The sequence below is a fragment of the Macrobrachium nipponense genome, chromosome 5 (genome assembly GCF_015104395.2).
Source record: "Macrobrachium nipponense isolate FS-2020 chromosome 5, ASM1510439v2, whole genome shotgun sequence".
Classification (NCBI taxonomy): domain Eukaryota; kingdom Metazoa; phylum Arthropoda; class Malacostraca; order Decapoda; family Palaemonidae; genus Macrobrachium; species Macrobrachium nipponense.
In genome coordinates this window covers 107,247,267-107,263,505 of record NC_061107.1, presented here as the reverse complement: position 1 = coordinate 107,263,505, position 16,239 = coordinate 107,247,267, and the positions used below count along the sequence as shown (strand labels likewise).

The following is a 16,239-nucleotide window of genomic DNA, read 5'->3' as shown; positions in this document are numbered from 1 at the left end:
GTTCGTATTACTGCAGACTCCGCCGGCTCCACAGCCTTCAACCTCCACAGCTTTAGTAACCTCCCCAGCCTTTAACCCTGCCTATGAAGCAAGAGATGGCTTTCGCAGCTACAATAGGCATGCGGGAAGTAGCAGGGCCAGAGGTGGCTCCCGGCTACGAGGCGGACCCAGGGGTAGAGGCTTCCGGGGAGGCAGAGGCAGCAAACCTGCATCCAGCCAGTGAGAACCCGCAGGTAGGAGGGAGATTATATTTTCCGGGACCACTGGACCTTCAGTCCATGGGCCCACAGTATAGTCTCGAAAGGCCTAGGATGGAAATGGGTGAAAGGGCCCCCTCCGCCATTCAAATTTTATCAGAGACCGACAAAAGACCTTATAGACTATACCAAAGATCTCCTACAGAAGAAGGCCATAAAGAGAGTGAAACGACTAAAGTTTCAAGGACGTCTGTTCAGTGTCCCAAAGAAGGACTCGGACAAAAGGTGAGTAATTCTGGACTTGTCCCGTCTCGGTTGGTTCCGGCCTCCCACTTCCAATGGCTGGGAATCCAATGGGACCTTATAACACACAAGCTATCCCTTCCACCCAGGAAGATCAAGGAGATAGCAGTGGCTACGAGACAGTTCCTCAAGAACAAAAAGGTGTCTCGGCGTACCCAAGAGAGAATCCTAGGTTCACTACAGTTCGCTTCAGTAACAGACGTCCTATTAAAAGCCAGATTGAAAGACATCAATCGAGTCCGGAGAAAGAGAGCCAACAACAGGCTCAGGGACAAGATCTCAATAATTCCACCTATTCTGACAGAGGCTTCGTCCCTGGACGAAACACCGGAATCTAGCCAAGTCAGTACCACTGCAATTCCCTCCCGTCTCTAATCATCCTCACGGATGCATCACAGAGCGGTTGGGGAGGATATTCACAATACAAGAAGGTACAAGGAACATGGTCGAGTATGTTCCGTCAGTTCCACATCAATATTCTAGAAGCTATGGCAGTTTTCCTAACCTTAAAACTACTAGCTCCGGCCAGGAACAGTCGTGTAAGAATAGTCTCGGACAGTCTAGTGGTGGTCCACTGCATAAACAGAGGAGGCTTCAAAGCAAGCAAACTGAATCACGTATTCATTGCGATATTCTCATTGGCGACGAAAAACCATTGGCACCTGTCAGCAACTCACCTGGCGGGAGTAAAAAATGTTATCGCAGACGCACTTTCCAGGACAACTCCGTTGGAATCGGAGTGGTCCCTGGACAGAAAGTCATTCCGGTGGCTTTGCAAACAAATCCCCGACCTTCAGGTAGATCTGTTCGCCACAGAAGCCAACCACAAACTACCGTGTTATGTGGCACCCAACCAGGACCCTCTGGCGTACGCCACGGATGCGATGTCCATAGATTGGAACAACTGGCAGAAGAATTATCTTTTTCCACCGGTGAATCTTCTGATGAAAGTCCTGCACAAACCAAGATCTTTCATGGGACAAGTAGCATTAGTAGCACCCAACTGGCCAGAGAGCAACTGGTTCCCGCTTCTTCTAGAATTGAAGCTCCAATCCACATGGATCCCTCGACCAGAACTTACACAGATAGTACAAACTCAAGACTGTGTCAGCTTCCTCAAGAATTCTGAATGCCCTAACTTTATGGACTTCATGAAGTTTGCAGCTCAAAAGGACACTAGTGTTGATCCATTAAACATCTTATTCATAGAATCAGATAAAAGAGAATCAACGCTCAGGCAATATGATTCGGCAGTTAAGAAATTATCCAATTTTCTAAAAAACTCAGCTGCTCATGAAATGACCATGAATCTGGCAATCTCATTCTTTAGAACCCTATTTGAGAAGGGCCTGGCCGCTAGTACCATTACAACAATCAAGTTAGCCTTAAAGATTTTCCAGGTGGGATTTAATATTAACCTGTCAGATTCATATTTCTCTTCTATTCCATGAGCATGTGCCCGCCTGAGACCAATAGACCGCCCTCATACGGTCTCTTGGTTTTTGAATGACGTACTCAAGTTAGCCTCAGACACTAATAATGAGTCATGCTCTTATATAACTCTGCTTAGAAAAACTTTATTCCTAATGGCCATGGCCTCAGGCGCCAGAATATCTGAGCTTTTGGCTCTCTCTAGAAATCCAGACCATATAGAATTCCTCCCTTCGGGTGAAGTATTTCTGTCCCCAGACCGGAGGTTCTTGGCTAAAAATGAGGACCCACAAAACAGGTGGGCTCCATGGAAAATTATACCCCTAGCACAGGACACGTCTTTGTGCCCTGTCGCTACCCTTAAATCCTTCTTAGCCAGGACATCCGGAAAATCTTCAGGCCCCCTTTTATTAGAGAAAAAGGTGGTACAATTTCTCTTAGGGGTATTAGACAACAAATACTCTACTTTATTAAACAGGCCAACCCAGATTCATTTCCACACGTCCATGATATCAGAGCAGTAGCTACCTCTATTAATTATTTTCACAATATGAATTTCGAAGACCTGAAGAAGTATACGGGTTGGAAATCTCCAGCAGTTTTTAAACGCCACTATCTCAAGAATCTAGAGGCCCTTAAATTCCCAGCAGTTGCTGCAAATCTAGCAGCCCTTAAATTCCCAGCGGTTGCTGCAGGGAGCATAGTCTCCCCTGACTGATGAATCTTGTCATACCCCCCCCTTTTTTCCCTTTTCTTTAGTACTCTCTCCTTCCTACCTGCCTCGCTCGTATTCCCCACCGGACCTCTCTCCTCCAGGTCTTGAGGTTTGGTCGTCATCCTGCCACTGGAACATGTATATATATTGTTGAGACCATATTTATTTTATGGACCCATCTGTACATACCCTAGTATATTCCTCTAAGATACCATACTTAAGAGTATTATATTTTTATATTGTTACTTGTTCTAAGTCATAGTTTGAGTCCTAGTGTAATTAGCAAGCAAGTAAAATTTTATTTTTAAATGAACCTTAGGTTTCATTATCTCCTTCCTTTTAGACTTGTCGGGTATCTGATAAGCTTGGATGGGAATCCTCTGGTACCTTTTCACCGGCAAACACAGGTCGAATCCAGAAAAGGGATTTTGACAAAGGAAAAATCTATTTCTGGGGGAAGACCTGTGTCGCCCGGTGAACCCACCCCTTCTAATTAATTTCCCACCCTTAACGAATCCAAGCTAAGGTGTCTAATCCAGGAATGCAGATGGCGTGCGGATCGGGTAGTAGTAGCAGAAGCGTGAGGGAGGAGAGGCCTTTGCAATGGCTCTTTCCAGGAGAGGGATTTCGGAAAGGAATCCTCTAATTGGCAGAAGACCTGTGAATAGTGGCTTCCACTCGCCTTGTACTTTATACCCGACACCCTTTGGGTGCTCGCGCGATGGTAGTAACCTCAGCACACTATGCTAGCTTTTTTCTCTGGTATATTTAGAATCTATTTATACTTAGAAAAGTGAGCCACAGGAACTTTTCACCGGGCGACACAGGTCTTCCCCCAGAAATAGATTTTTCCTTCGTCAAAATCCCTTTTTTGAAAGTTTACTGAAAGATAAGTGTTTATGTGAGCAGAACAATAACTCAATGTTTACATTTTCTCAGCTGGGCTTGCATACAGTGGACAGTGGTCCCCCAGTATTCGGAGGGGATGCATACCAACCCCCCCATGAATAATTGCAACCCTTATAAAAACGCTTGAAACGCCCAATGTTGTTAGTTAAAACTCATTTTGTTAGTTAAAACTCAAGAAAAACCCACAAAAAATGTTTACTGGGTTTTTTAATTGTTTTATCACAAAAAGTGCATTTTATGATGAAATTGATAAAAAAAAACCCCTGGAATTTGTAGATATTTCTCATAGAAATATACTGCGAATACTACATGAATTTCCCGCAAATAAAGGGGGTAGAGACAATCCAGTTTTATGCCGCTTGTCTAGCACCATAAAATAGGCAATTTATGGTGCCATAATGGGACAAGTCCTGGTTATCGGTCCCACAAGGGTGCTAGTGATGCCAATAACCAGTTATCGATAACATAAATAATTGAGTTTCGGTTAATGTCAGTTTTCACTTATCGGCACATCCCCGGGCACGGAACCCCCACCGATAACCGGGGACTGCCTGTATATGTTTCAGAGAGAAATCCGCGAATGCTGAGAACGCTAATATAGGGGGTCCACTGTATACATAAAGGTTGATTTAATTGATCTGGAATTATTTCTTGAATATGCCAATAATATACAATAAGGTAGTAATGGTTTTACTATCTTCCTCACCACTTAATATCATAATGTGAATCTTTTCATGTATGTTAGTGATTATTGTACCAAGGCCGAGGATTTGCCTTCCTATAACCATCCCTTAGAATTCAAGGTTTGATTTTTAGAATGGTAGTATAAGACAGTCCCCAATTTTTAGGGGGTGAATTTTAGGATTTAAAGGTCGTCTTATATTCAGAAATATACAGTAAGTTAGGAGAGAGATCAGCCTCCCCTGGCCTATCCTTGACATTGCCACCAGTCTTAGTTCTTATTCCCTTCCTCTGTGATCTGAGCTGTTCAAATGCTTCAGGACAGTAGAGGAAGTGGTGATATATATCCATTCTGATTGGGTTCACCTTAATCATATAATTACAAGAGTTTCCTTAGGTAGATTTTCTCAAAACAATTTTTTCTTGAGTGAATTTTTATTCATGGCCCTTCAGAATATAAAATAGATTATTTTAGTGAGGCAGTTCTTCAGAATATAAAATAGATTGTTCTAGTGAGACAGTGGTTTTTATTGTTTTAAACAAATTATGGTTTAAAAAACCTTGATATTTACCACGTTTGAGTGTCCAAATATTGTATCCTTAACATATTTATCAGACATCTCCCTTTTTATGGTATTGGTATTCAGCGCTACCTCGGGCTCTTGGCCTAAGTCTTCCTTTAATACCAGTGGGACTGGTTTTAGATAAGCGAGTGCGAGTTTTGGCAACTCCAGCAATAATATTTGTGACTGCTTATTCCTTTTTACCACACAAGGAGCTTCGTTTTATTATATATGTCATCCCATTATTAAATGTTGCTGCAGCTCGAGCATGTCATTACCTGTAAGTATGCCATTTCTTTATTGTAAGTTACAAGATAAGTACAATTTGAGAAATGAAATTAATTTAAATACATATTTTAATTATTGACATGTAGAATGGAGTAATGATTAATCTGAAACTGGATTTGGTGTATTTTTAATTTGCTTTTTTATCCTCTGGAATTATAAGTCACATTTATCATTTATGAGTCACATTTATCATCTATCATGTTCATAAGACTATTTCTGTACGGAATATTACCCCTAGAAGAAAAAATAATTAGTACCTGCATACCAAGAAAATCCAGGATATATATATTATTTAAACTTTCATAAACTTATAGTATGTTATTTACTCTAGTGATGGATAATGACTGTTTATAGAGCCTATACAATACCTCCATTCTGTGTTGTAACCTAGCCTGTTGTGTACCAAAGCTGTCGTAATATTTATATTTTTGAATATGTTGATTAGAGCCTATCACATTCCATCTGTTTATTCATCAATGTAGGTTTTAGGTAGATGTGGCAATATGCATAGTTGCCTCTTGATTGGCTGAAACTAAAGTTTTCAGTATTGTATGCTTGCCGTGGTAAAGATGCAGACTATTTCTTCAGTAATAGATCTGAATTCCTGTGTGTACAAAGAACTCTCATAAACATGCTACTTGTTACAAGGTACGTATCAATAATGAAGCCTTGTAACAAGCAGTTTACTGAAGTCAAATGCAAATGAATGATGGGCTTTCAATAATGATTCTTGAAGCTCATTGTAGGTAAATAAAAAGACAGCTGGCTATGTGAGTGCATATAAAAAGTATATTTGTTCATACGCGAACAGACCTTCGGTCTTAACAATAGGATAAATACTTGCGCCTAGCTGGATCTGGTTAAAAAGCAGATGAAAGCAAGGAATCTTGTGATATCTGGCAACGCATGTGTAGCTCGGGTGAGGAGTGGTCAAGGACGACGCCGTTACGCCAGTCTTTTCTTTGACCGCCTGGGTGAGAGTCGTGTTAACCTCTCTTGGCCTTTTCCCGGTTCATTGCCCGTTTCACTTGTGTTTAGTGTGTGTGTGTGTTTGGCTGATATTATGGCTTCTTCTGCTCCTTCTCAGCATCAACGTATGTGCCCCGGAGTTCCAGGTTTTCCGTGTTCTCGTTTTCTGGCTTCGACAGCGACTGACCCTCACATAATGTGCAGGTGTCGTTCTAATTTTTGTACTATCCTGAATCCTTGCACGGAATGCTGGGCATGGCCTAAAGAGCAGTGGAGGTCGTTTTATGGCAAGAGAGAACATCGGAGGGTTTCGACTCTTCCTACTTGGGAAGGCTTTTCGCCTCTTCCCGATGTGGGTTCGTCTCGGAAGCCGAAGCATGGACCCAGCCCAGACAGGTTAGTTGGGGTTTCGGGCTGTTTGGCTGCTGATCCTTCTGTTAATTTTGGTGGGGAAGGTGCCTTAGAGGAGCCTGCACTTCCCTCTCGTCATCGGTCTCCGTTGCCAGTACAGGAGGAGGGAGACACGCAAGAGTTTTTGTCTTCCTTTTCAGAAGTTATTGATCTCATTCGTGGGTTTAACATTTTGGAAAGTAGGACTCAGGCTCAGTTGTCTTACACTCCTTCTTGCTTGGAAGCCTTGGTGGGAGCTACTCAGGACCCCAAATCATCTCTTCAGCTTCCATTGTCAGGGCACGTTCAGTTGGTCTTGCAGAAGGTTAACGCCTCTGTTTCGGACCGGGACCGTTCTCTTAGCTCTAGGGACTCTAACAGTTAAACTACTAACCCCCCCCGCCTCTCACGAGACATAGGAAGTACTATGCTACAAGTTCTTCTTTTTTGTTGTCATGCCATCTTAACCCAGACGTCATTAGCCTGAAGCCGGAATCGACTTTGGAACAGGTGAGGTCGGTGGCTCTGTCCTTGTTTCTGCAAGATGCCCTAGCATTGGAATCTACGGCGGCCTCCATGTTGCAGACGGTTTCTGGACTGGACTTCTTCTTTGTGGTTATTGCCAAGATAGCTTCCGACAGGTCCCCGGAAGGGTTGGTGAGTGCATCCTCGCTTGCCAGTCTGTTGTAGTCAGGGGCCAAGACGTTTTCATATATGGCCCACCTCAGTGCTAATTTATGGGCTAACTTTCTTCTGATTAGAAGGGATGCGGCTTTGTCTAGGATGGAGAAATTGCTCAACACTGAGTCCTTGCTGGCATTGAGGAACGGAGATATGTTGGAGTCCCAATTTTTGTTTCTACGGACAGAGCTTGAGAATGCGATAGACCGGCGCCAGGCTGACACCAAAGACAGACTGGTGCACCAGACCATGTCTAAGTCGGAGTCTTGTCCTCAGAGACGTCTGCCTCCTTCTCCTCCCCCTGTCCAGCAGCAGTCAAAGAGATCATCACCTGGCAGGCCATCGAGGACCTCGGGTTTGGCAGGGTCTTCCCATTCGACTCAGCCTAAGTCAGAAGATCAACGCCCCTTTCGCTCTTGTTTCTTTAAGCCAAGAAAGGGCCCGCGGGGCAGAGGTAAAGGGGGCCGTCAGTAGGTTAGGCGCCTCTCCCTCTCCTGCGCCACGACGGGCGGGGGGGGGTTGCCTGGCTGGCCATTGGGTCAAGTGACATGGTTTATGGGGCAGAGAAGTGGGTGGTAGATGTCCTTCGGGTGGGATACCTACTGCCATTCGACTTCTCTCCTCCTCTGTCGGACAAGCCGCAGCTCAGGAAGGCATATCCTCCAGATTCTCTGAAGTTCTTGGCTCTTCGGGAGGAAGTGCAGAAAATGCTGGACAAGGATGCGATAGAGGAAGTGGTGCGTCCGTCCCCGGGGTTTTACAGTCACATCTTGGTGCCCAAGGTGTCAGGAGGATGGAGGCCTGTGTTTGACTTATCCACCTTGAATCACTTCATCAGGAAGACACGGTTCAAGATGGAGACCCCGCGCTCAATGTTGGCAGCCGTGAGGGAAGGTGACTTCATGCGGCCAATAGACTTAAGGGACGCATACTTCCAAATCCCTGTTCATCCCACGTCCAGGAAGTTCCTTCGCTTCTCTCTTGGGGACAAAGTCTTCAAGTTCAAAGTCTTGTGCTTCGGGCTGATGACAGCCCCTCAAGTATTCACAAGGGTCTTCTCTCTCATGTCAAGTTGGGCCCATGCTTAGGGGATCCGTTTGCTGAGGTACTGCGACAATTGGTTAGTCTTGGCAGTTTCCAGGGAAAAGCTGCTGCAGGACGGATCGTCTACTTTGGTTATGTCTGGAACTGGGCATATTAGTCAACCAGGAAAAGTCAAACTTCATACCCAGTCAAATTCTCTACCTGGGCATGGTCATCGATACGACAGTGGCAAAAGTTTTCCTGTCAGATCAGAGATGGGAGAAGTTGCAGGTGGTGGCACGCACCTTCCTGTCAGTCACATCAGTCAGCTCATCAGTGGCAGGTTCCTCTGGGAGTGTTGTCTTCCCTGGAGAAGCTGGTCCCTCATGGGTGTCTCCATCTTCGGTCTCTGCAATGTAGACTGGGAGAGTTCTGGTTTCTGGCGGGGGACTCTCCCCTGTTAATGGTTCCTCTGTCTTTGGAAGTGAGAGAAGACCTTCGTTGGTGGTTGAACGACCAGAATCTGTTGAAGGGTGTCCCTCTGCGTTTTCTTCCACCGGATTTCCTTCTGTTCTCGAATGCCTGCCTTGCAGGTTGGGAGGCTCATTTAGGCGGCCTCATCACTTTAGGCGTTTGGAGTTTGGAGGACAAGCAGCAACATATCAACGTCTTAGAGTTGAAGGCGGCTTTCCTGGGTCTGAAGGAGTTTCGGGGGAAGGTAGAAGGTCATTCTGTCATTCTCATGTCGGACAATATCATGGTGGTAGCCTATGTGAACAAACAGGGAGGCCTGGCTTCACCAGTCGGCAGTCAGCAATTTGGTAGAGCTCCCAGCTAGGTATATCCCTGGAAAACGGAACGTGTTCGCAGACAAACTCAGTCACCGGGACCAGATCCTAGGCACAGAGTGGTCCCTTCATCAAGTGGTGGCAGACAAGCTTTTCCAGATTTGGGGGAGACCCATGCTGGACCTTTTTGCGACATGCTTCAACAGGAAGCTGGAGGTGTTCTGTTCAGTGGTTCCAGATCCTTTAGCATTGGCACAGGACGCATTCCAACATCCCTGGGACAACCTGGAGGTGTATGCCTTCCCTCCGTTTTGTTTGATCCATCAGGTTCTGCTCAGGCTAATGAGTTCACAGGGTCTCAGGGTGACTTTGGTAGCCCCTCTGTGGCCTCAGGTTGAATGGTTTCCAGATCTGCTGTCGTTGCTGTCAGAGGTTCCGAGGGAGATTTCCCCTTGGCGACATCTCCTGTGTCAGCCCCATGCAGAAAGGTTCCACCAGTCAGTAGAATCCCTGTCTCTTCACGGTTGGAGGCTATCAAGTATCTCCTTCAAGCGAGAGGCTTTTCTCAGAGAACAGTTGGGCATATGTCCGGCGGTCTTAGAAAGTCTACCTCCGCAGCTTATGAAGGCAAATGGGCGACCTACAGTGATTGGTGTCATAAACGGGGTTTTTCTCTCCTCGTGACCTCTATTCAGCGAATAGCAGACTTTTAAACCTTCCTCAGAGACGAGAAACGTTTGTCCGTTTCTGCCATTAGAGACTACAGGGAGGCCCTGAGTTTGGTGTTACGCCTTAAGGGTATCGACATCTCTTCCTGGGAACTTTCCCTGGTAGTTAAGGGGTTTGAGCAGTCGAGTTCTAGAGAGCTCAAGCCTCTGACGTGGGATGTTTCCTTGGTTCTTAAGAGCTTCATTAAGAGTCCATATGAGCCCTTGCATCACTCATCTGACAGGAACCTGATGCTGAAGACAGTTTTCCTTCTGGCTTTGGCATCTTCCAAGAGGGTAGGAGAGCTCCACGGTCTGAGCTAGTCTCTTCGAATTTGTCCCGGAATTCGTGGCCAAGACCCAAAATCCCTCTGTGCATGATGACAGGTTCACTTCATTTTCCATTCCATCACTGACTGACTTTGTGGGTGGTGATGCTCAAGAGCTTTTGTTGTGCCCTGTCCGGGCCCTGCGTTGCTATCTTAAAAGGACTCGGCACCTTAGACCAGTCTGCCGCAGACTTTTTGTCAGCACGGGCCGTACAAAGAAAGAGGTATCTTAGAATATTATCTCTTTTTGGATACGGGAAGCCATCAGGGTGAGGCCACACCAAACGCGGCGAGCGTGGAGGTTGGAGGGAAGAGGTTCCCGCGGCAGTTTGAATCATAGGTATCTTATGCGGGTGGCCACACAAGACTAGCGGGACGGCTCGACCCTCTGCAGTTGCCGCCAGGCGATGTAACATGTTTTAAAATACCGCGGCGGTTCAGGCGTCTTCAACCGAAACAACCCCATTTTCTATATGATTAGGGAGGGACTATGTTACTTGAATGGTTACTTCCCTTTATTGATTATATTGATAACTATGTTGTGAAGTTAGTTCCCGTATTAAGGAACTTTCATTTGTAACCTAGAAATTGTTTAAAGCATATTATCATTGTTAAGTAACTGATATTAGCATAGAAACGATTAAGTTTTAAGCGACTACATTTATTATCTATTCAGTAAAATATCGAGTTAATTATTCCATATCTGTAATGCATGCTTAAATTAGCAGTTATTTCAGCACCTCTCATTTGTGTACTTTCAGAATGCGTTCAATGAGTTCTTATATAGTCTGAATACTTTCCCAGAGGATGAGTTCATCACTGAATTTAAAGTGAATATAGAAAAAGGACCACACTACGTAAATATACCCTCCGACTTGACATGGTCACTAACGTGCAGATGAACTGGCAATCAGTTGCCGAAGTGTCACCTGTTCAGCGGTAGTGGCTACATAAAAATCATTTAATTGGGGAGGTGTTTCGGAAGAGAGGTTGGTGGGATCCCTGTGATCCATTCCATAAAATTACTTTTTTTCAAGAAATGGAAGAGGAGTAGAACAAGTGGCCCTCAGATGTTAAGCCATCGGTGCATGCATTCGACCCCCAAAAACTTAAAGGTGCCAACTATTATGCACTCAGCCACACAAATAATCCTTGTCCAGCTGCATAGACTTGATAACTATACGAATCCTCAGTGTAGCAGTATCACTTATTTATGAAATATTCGTGGTACTTTGTACTTTCTTTATTAATGTTAACAATGAAGCAAACTGATTTTTCCTTGTGGTTACTTTCTTTTATGTAGTTTCCATTAAACTATTTTGTTTTAAATACCGGTAAATCGTTTTATTTCAACATAATTCAGACATATCAATTATACGTCTTATATAATTTGCAATTAATTCTCGCTCTTTTGTTTTTCTAAGTATCTTTAAGGAAGTAACCCATATGCGTGTTAGTTTTGCAATAATGAAAAGTTAAAATCCACATTTTCTTTTCACTTCCCCTAAAGTAATAACTATATGGGAAGTAAAAAAATATATATATGGATTTTAACCTTTTATTATCACAAAATTCACTGCCAAGCAAAGAACCAAAAGACCTTTGGGTTATACGTACTCTATCGTCAAGTTTGCCACTTACGATTTCTATTAAAGGCAATTTCCTATCCAAACGTTACTTTGCAAAGAAGTATATCTTAGACTGCTGAGAGTGACGCGCGGGAGGGAAGGAGGGAGGGTGGCGTTTCTGGTGTGGCCATGTGTAGTTTTGACGCTGCTCTCCCGCCCGAGACGCGCCTGCAACCTCGACGCTCCCCGCGCCCGGTGTGGCCTCACCCCAGACAGGCATACTTGACTCTTGATGATCCTACCACCACGTCTGTGCAGGCTAGAGCGTATGACGTTAGATGTATTGGTCCCTCTCTGGCTTTCAAAAAGAACTTGGCTGTACATAGAGTGCTGAGCGCTGGTACTTGGTTTCACCAGTCCACATTCACCACCTTCTATCTTAAGGATGTTGCTCAAAGATCTGTGGACACGTTTTCCCTGGGTCCTGTGGTGGCTGCCCAACAGGTTATGTAACTCATGGTTGCCCTTAACAGGGCACCTTTGTGTCTTACCTAAGGTAATTGTGTGGATGAGAGAATGAGTTGAGTTGGCTGGTTTCCTTCTTTCTCTTGTATCTTTCCTTTTTCCTTCGGGCAGTTTAAGGAATAGACACAGCATTCTCTGGACTGGTCTGATATAAGTGAGTAAGGTAGTCATACTGATAGGGTGGTCGTGTAATATACAAATATCTTACCCGCTATTTGGTAGCATATGCTCCACTCCTTGGCAAGGAGGGGTTGGGAGTAATACAAACCCTGGTGTCTTGCTTTGTTATTGGACAAAGTTTCTCTTTGGTTCTATATACAATGTTTATCCCATATATCGTTGTATGTCACTCAGGTTCTGAGTGGTTAAATATCAATTTATCTAGCTTCTCAACAGGCTTCAGTCCCTCTCCAGAAACCATTTCTTTTGAGAGCTGGATTGGTGGGTAGACCCCCAACTGGTCTAGGATGTCTTATACCTCCCTCCAAGTATGAGTATCCTATTGTTAAGACTGAAGGTTTGTTCATGCATGAACAAATGACAAAATTTCTAAGACAATTTGTATTTTTCATAGCTATAAACCTGAGGTCTTAACGTTATACTGCCCACCTCTAGCCACCCCTCTATTTGTTAAGTCATCATGAGTTGGGAAAGACTGGCGTAGTGGCGCCGTCCTTGACCACTCCTCACCCGAGCTACGCATGCCAGATATCACAAGATTCCTTGCTTTCATCTGCTTTTTAACCTGATCCTGCTAGGCGCTAGAAATCATCCCATTGTTAAGACCTCAGGTTTGTATCTATGAAAAACACAAATTGTCTTAGAAAATTTGTCATATTTTAATTTGTTGCATGTAAAGTACTTTAGTAGGTTAACTTTCAAAATTCAGTAGACCCCAACTTTTTTGTTGGGATACGTAGATTCCAGAACCCACTGCAAAAATTGAAAAGCAGTGTAAATGCAAAATTCCCTTTAAAAATGCTTAAACTATTTATAACTGCCAAATACCCTGTACCCCTTAACCCCTTCCCACCCAGGACGTACCGTACTATGTCGCTTGACAGCCAGCAAGAAATCCCAGGACGTAGCGTAATATGTCCTTCCACTCTCTCTTTTGTACTGAGAGCTGGTGTGTTGGGATTGTGTATTTGAAGACTTCTCATTGCTGGGATATGCTCTTTCATCCCTTGTCGAACATAAGCTTCGCCCACTAGCCAATCAGAGCGAAGGAGTAAGGCATCTCGTGACGTTTAAGTGACGGAATTGAGACATCACCATATTTCACCAATGGGAGCTCAGTATTTCAATCTTTCCTGTCTTTTCCCGTTATTTATCACTCAGGCAGACATGTCGACTCGCATATAGACAATAGTGCAACTGTAGAATTCTTTTGATTATTGTTCTGGTTGCTTCTTTATCTATTGTTCTGGTTGCTTCTTTATCAATTTCCGCTCATATTTTTTAGTCATGGGCGACTGGAGATTCCTCAGATGAAATATATGTTCCAGGGGAATCTGGTGATGAAAGTGACATCAGATAGTGTGGAGTCAGTAAGTGATTGCGAATTATTTGACGATATTGAGCCAGTCACAGAAGAAGGTTGGCGGTTGTTGTCCGACATCTTTGATGATTTTCGGCCAGATCCTGTTCCTTCCCTCAGCGATCCCAGTCGCGGGGTGGATATTTATTTGTTTCAGGATGATATATATATATATTGTAACATAAGGATTTACGAGGAGAATATATCAGGAAACAGTGACAACCCACTATAACTTAAAATGTACTTTAATAACAATTAGTAAGGAAATTAAAGTCACAAACAGAACATTAAACAAATTACGGACGCATTGCACAAAAGCAAAGACGCGCCATACAGCACTTCATCAAGACTACTCATCACTAATCACTGCATTTTACAGTATAATACCCAAGTCACAAAGCTTTACATCAACACAACATATAATTCACTGTAACATCAAAAAGTTAGTGGCAACCAACGTTACATCACACAAGAAAACGTCCAAATGGATAAACAATACATTACCATATATTCCTCAAAACTTGATACACTATTATAATCACTTGTTTGTTTCAGCTCCAACGAAAATCATCGTTTTGGGCCTTTATATACCCGACTCACGCTAGACATCCATGGACCAAATATCATTTTTCGGTACATTATCCTTGGCGACTACCGCCTACGCCAAGCGCTACTGCCATCTGTTGTCTAGTGTACACACTTTTTTTTTGTATGCAAATATCAATTTTCAACCTTTTCTGCAATTTTACATTCACTAAATCAATATTCCTTTACATTCCCCCCCTTTTAACTCAGCGGCTCTCTCCTCAGTCCATGCTGAATTTTCACTCTTACAGTCTTAAACATTAGCTACTTCCCTTCAGCAACTATCGGAGACTGCCACGTCGTTGGTAACAAGCACTTTCCTTTAAGTAATCAACAGATCTAGAGAGAGAATCTGCAATGACATTTTCTTTGCCTGCTATATGGTGAATATTCAGTTTGAATGGTTGCAAAAATAAAGACCATCTTAAAATTCTCTTATTGTTGTGCTTACTTTTTTTTTTTTTTATTTATTTAATAAGGTTAAAGGGTTATTATCAGTGTATATGTCTATTTCAAAGTTACTGTTAAGCAAGTATATCTCAAAGTGCATTAAACTCAAAATTAAACTTAAAGCTTCTTTTTCAACAATACTGTAATTTAACTGGTGGCTATTATATTTCTTTGAAAGGTAAGACACAGGGTGTAAAACACCATTATGTTCCTGTAATAATACACTGCCAGCTCCTACTTCACTGGAGTCTACCTGTAACTTGAATGGTAGATTAAAGTCTGGGGATTTCAGTACTGGCTTAGACATTAACATAAGCTTAAGTTTATTAAAGGCATCGTCACATTCCTTTGACCACACAAACTTCACATCCTTTTTCAGCAACTCTGTTAATGGGTAGGCTACATCTGAAAAGTTCTTACAAAATTTTCTGTAATACCCCACTGTTCCCAAAAATTTCATCACTCCACATTTAGATGTAGGGAGGGTCAAATTCTTTATGACCTCAATATGACAATTTCATGTCCTAAATATTGAACAGTAGTTTTACCAAATTCACATTTGGAAAGGTTTATCGTAACATTGAATTCTAATAACCTCTTAAAAACATCATCTACTTTTTTAATGTGATCTTCCCAGGTTTCTCCAACTATGATAATGTCATCCAAATAAACAAATACAGTACACCTTTGAGATCCTTCAAGATATAATTCATCTGACGTTGGAATGTCAGAGGTGCATTACATAAACCAATTGGCATTGCCTTATAATTATAAAGTCCATGGGGTGTAACAAATGCAGCAATATCCCTGCTGTTTTTGTCTAACTCAATTTGATAGTATCCTTTCAATAAATCAATTTTACTTAAAAAAGGAAACTTTGCTACATTATCAATTATATCTTCTACCCTGGGCATAGGATATGAATCTTTTATAGTTACATTATTTACCTTTCGATAGTCTGTACACATTCTTGCACTTCCGTCAGGTTTGTCGACTAGAATACATGGGCTAGCCCATTCACTATTGCTTTCCTCTGCTAGTCCGTGTTTCAGTAAATAAGCAACTTCGGTCTTTAACTGTTGTTGTTGCCTCGGCGACATTCTGTATGGACGCTGACTTATTGGCGTCTCTTCTCTCAACCTGATTTTATGCTGTACTCCTTTTATCCTTTTAGGATGGTCTGAAAATAGATCTGAAAAGGTTAGGAAGGTAGAAGCTGAAGTTGAGCAAAAGAAGGTAGAAGCTGAAGTTGAGCAAAAGAGGATAAGAGCTATATATATAATATATATATATATATATATATATATATATATATATATATATATATATATATATATATACATACCTACTATATATATATATATAGTATATATATATATAGTATATAATACTATAGTATATATATATATATATATATTATATATATATATATATATATACATACATACATACATACATACACATATATATATATAGCTTATATATATATCTCGAAAAAAATACATAACATACATACATATATTATATATATAGATAATATATACATACATATATAATATATATATATATATATTATATAACATATACTAATATAATA

The 16,239-nt window shown here is 42.4% G+C and overlaps 1 protein-coding gene across 1 annotated transcript in view; it reads left to right on the top strand.

Annotated features, from left to right (window-relative positions):
- Window positions 1-311: 311 nt before the first annotated feature.
- LOC135215886 (uncharacterized) overlaps window positions 312-16,239 on the top strand; it is an 82,923-nt gene continuing 66,995 nt past the window's right edge. The window contains exons 1-2 of the mRNA XM_064250840.1: window positions 312-482; window positions 4,853-5,079. Of these exons, the coding sequence (XP_064106910.1) occupies window positions 312-482; window positions 4,853-5,079 (398 nt within the window). The remainder of the gene's footprint in view (window positions 483-4,852; window positions 5,080-16,239) is intronic.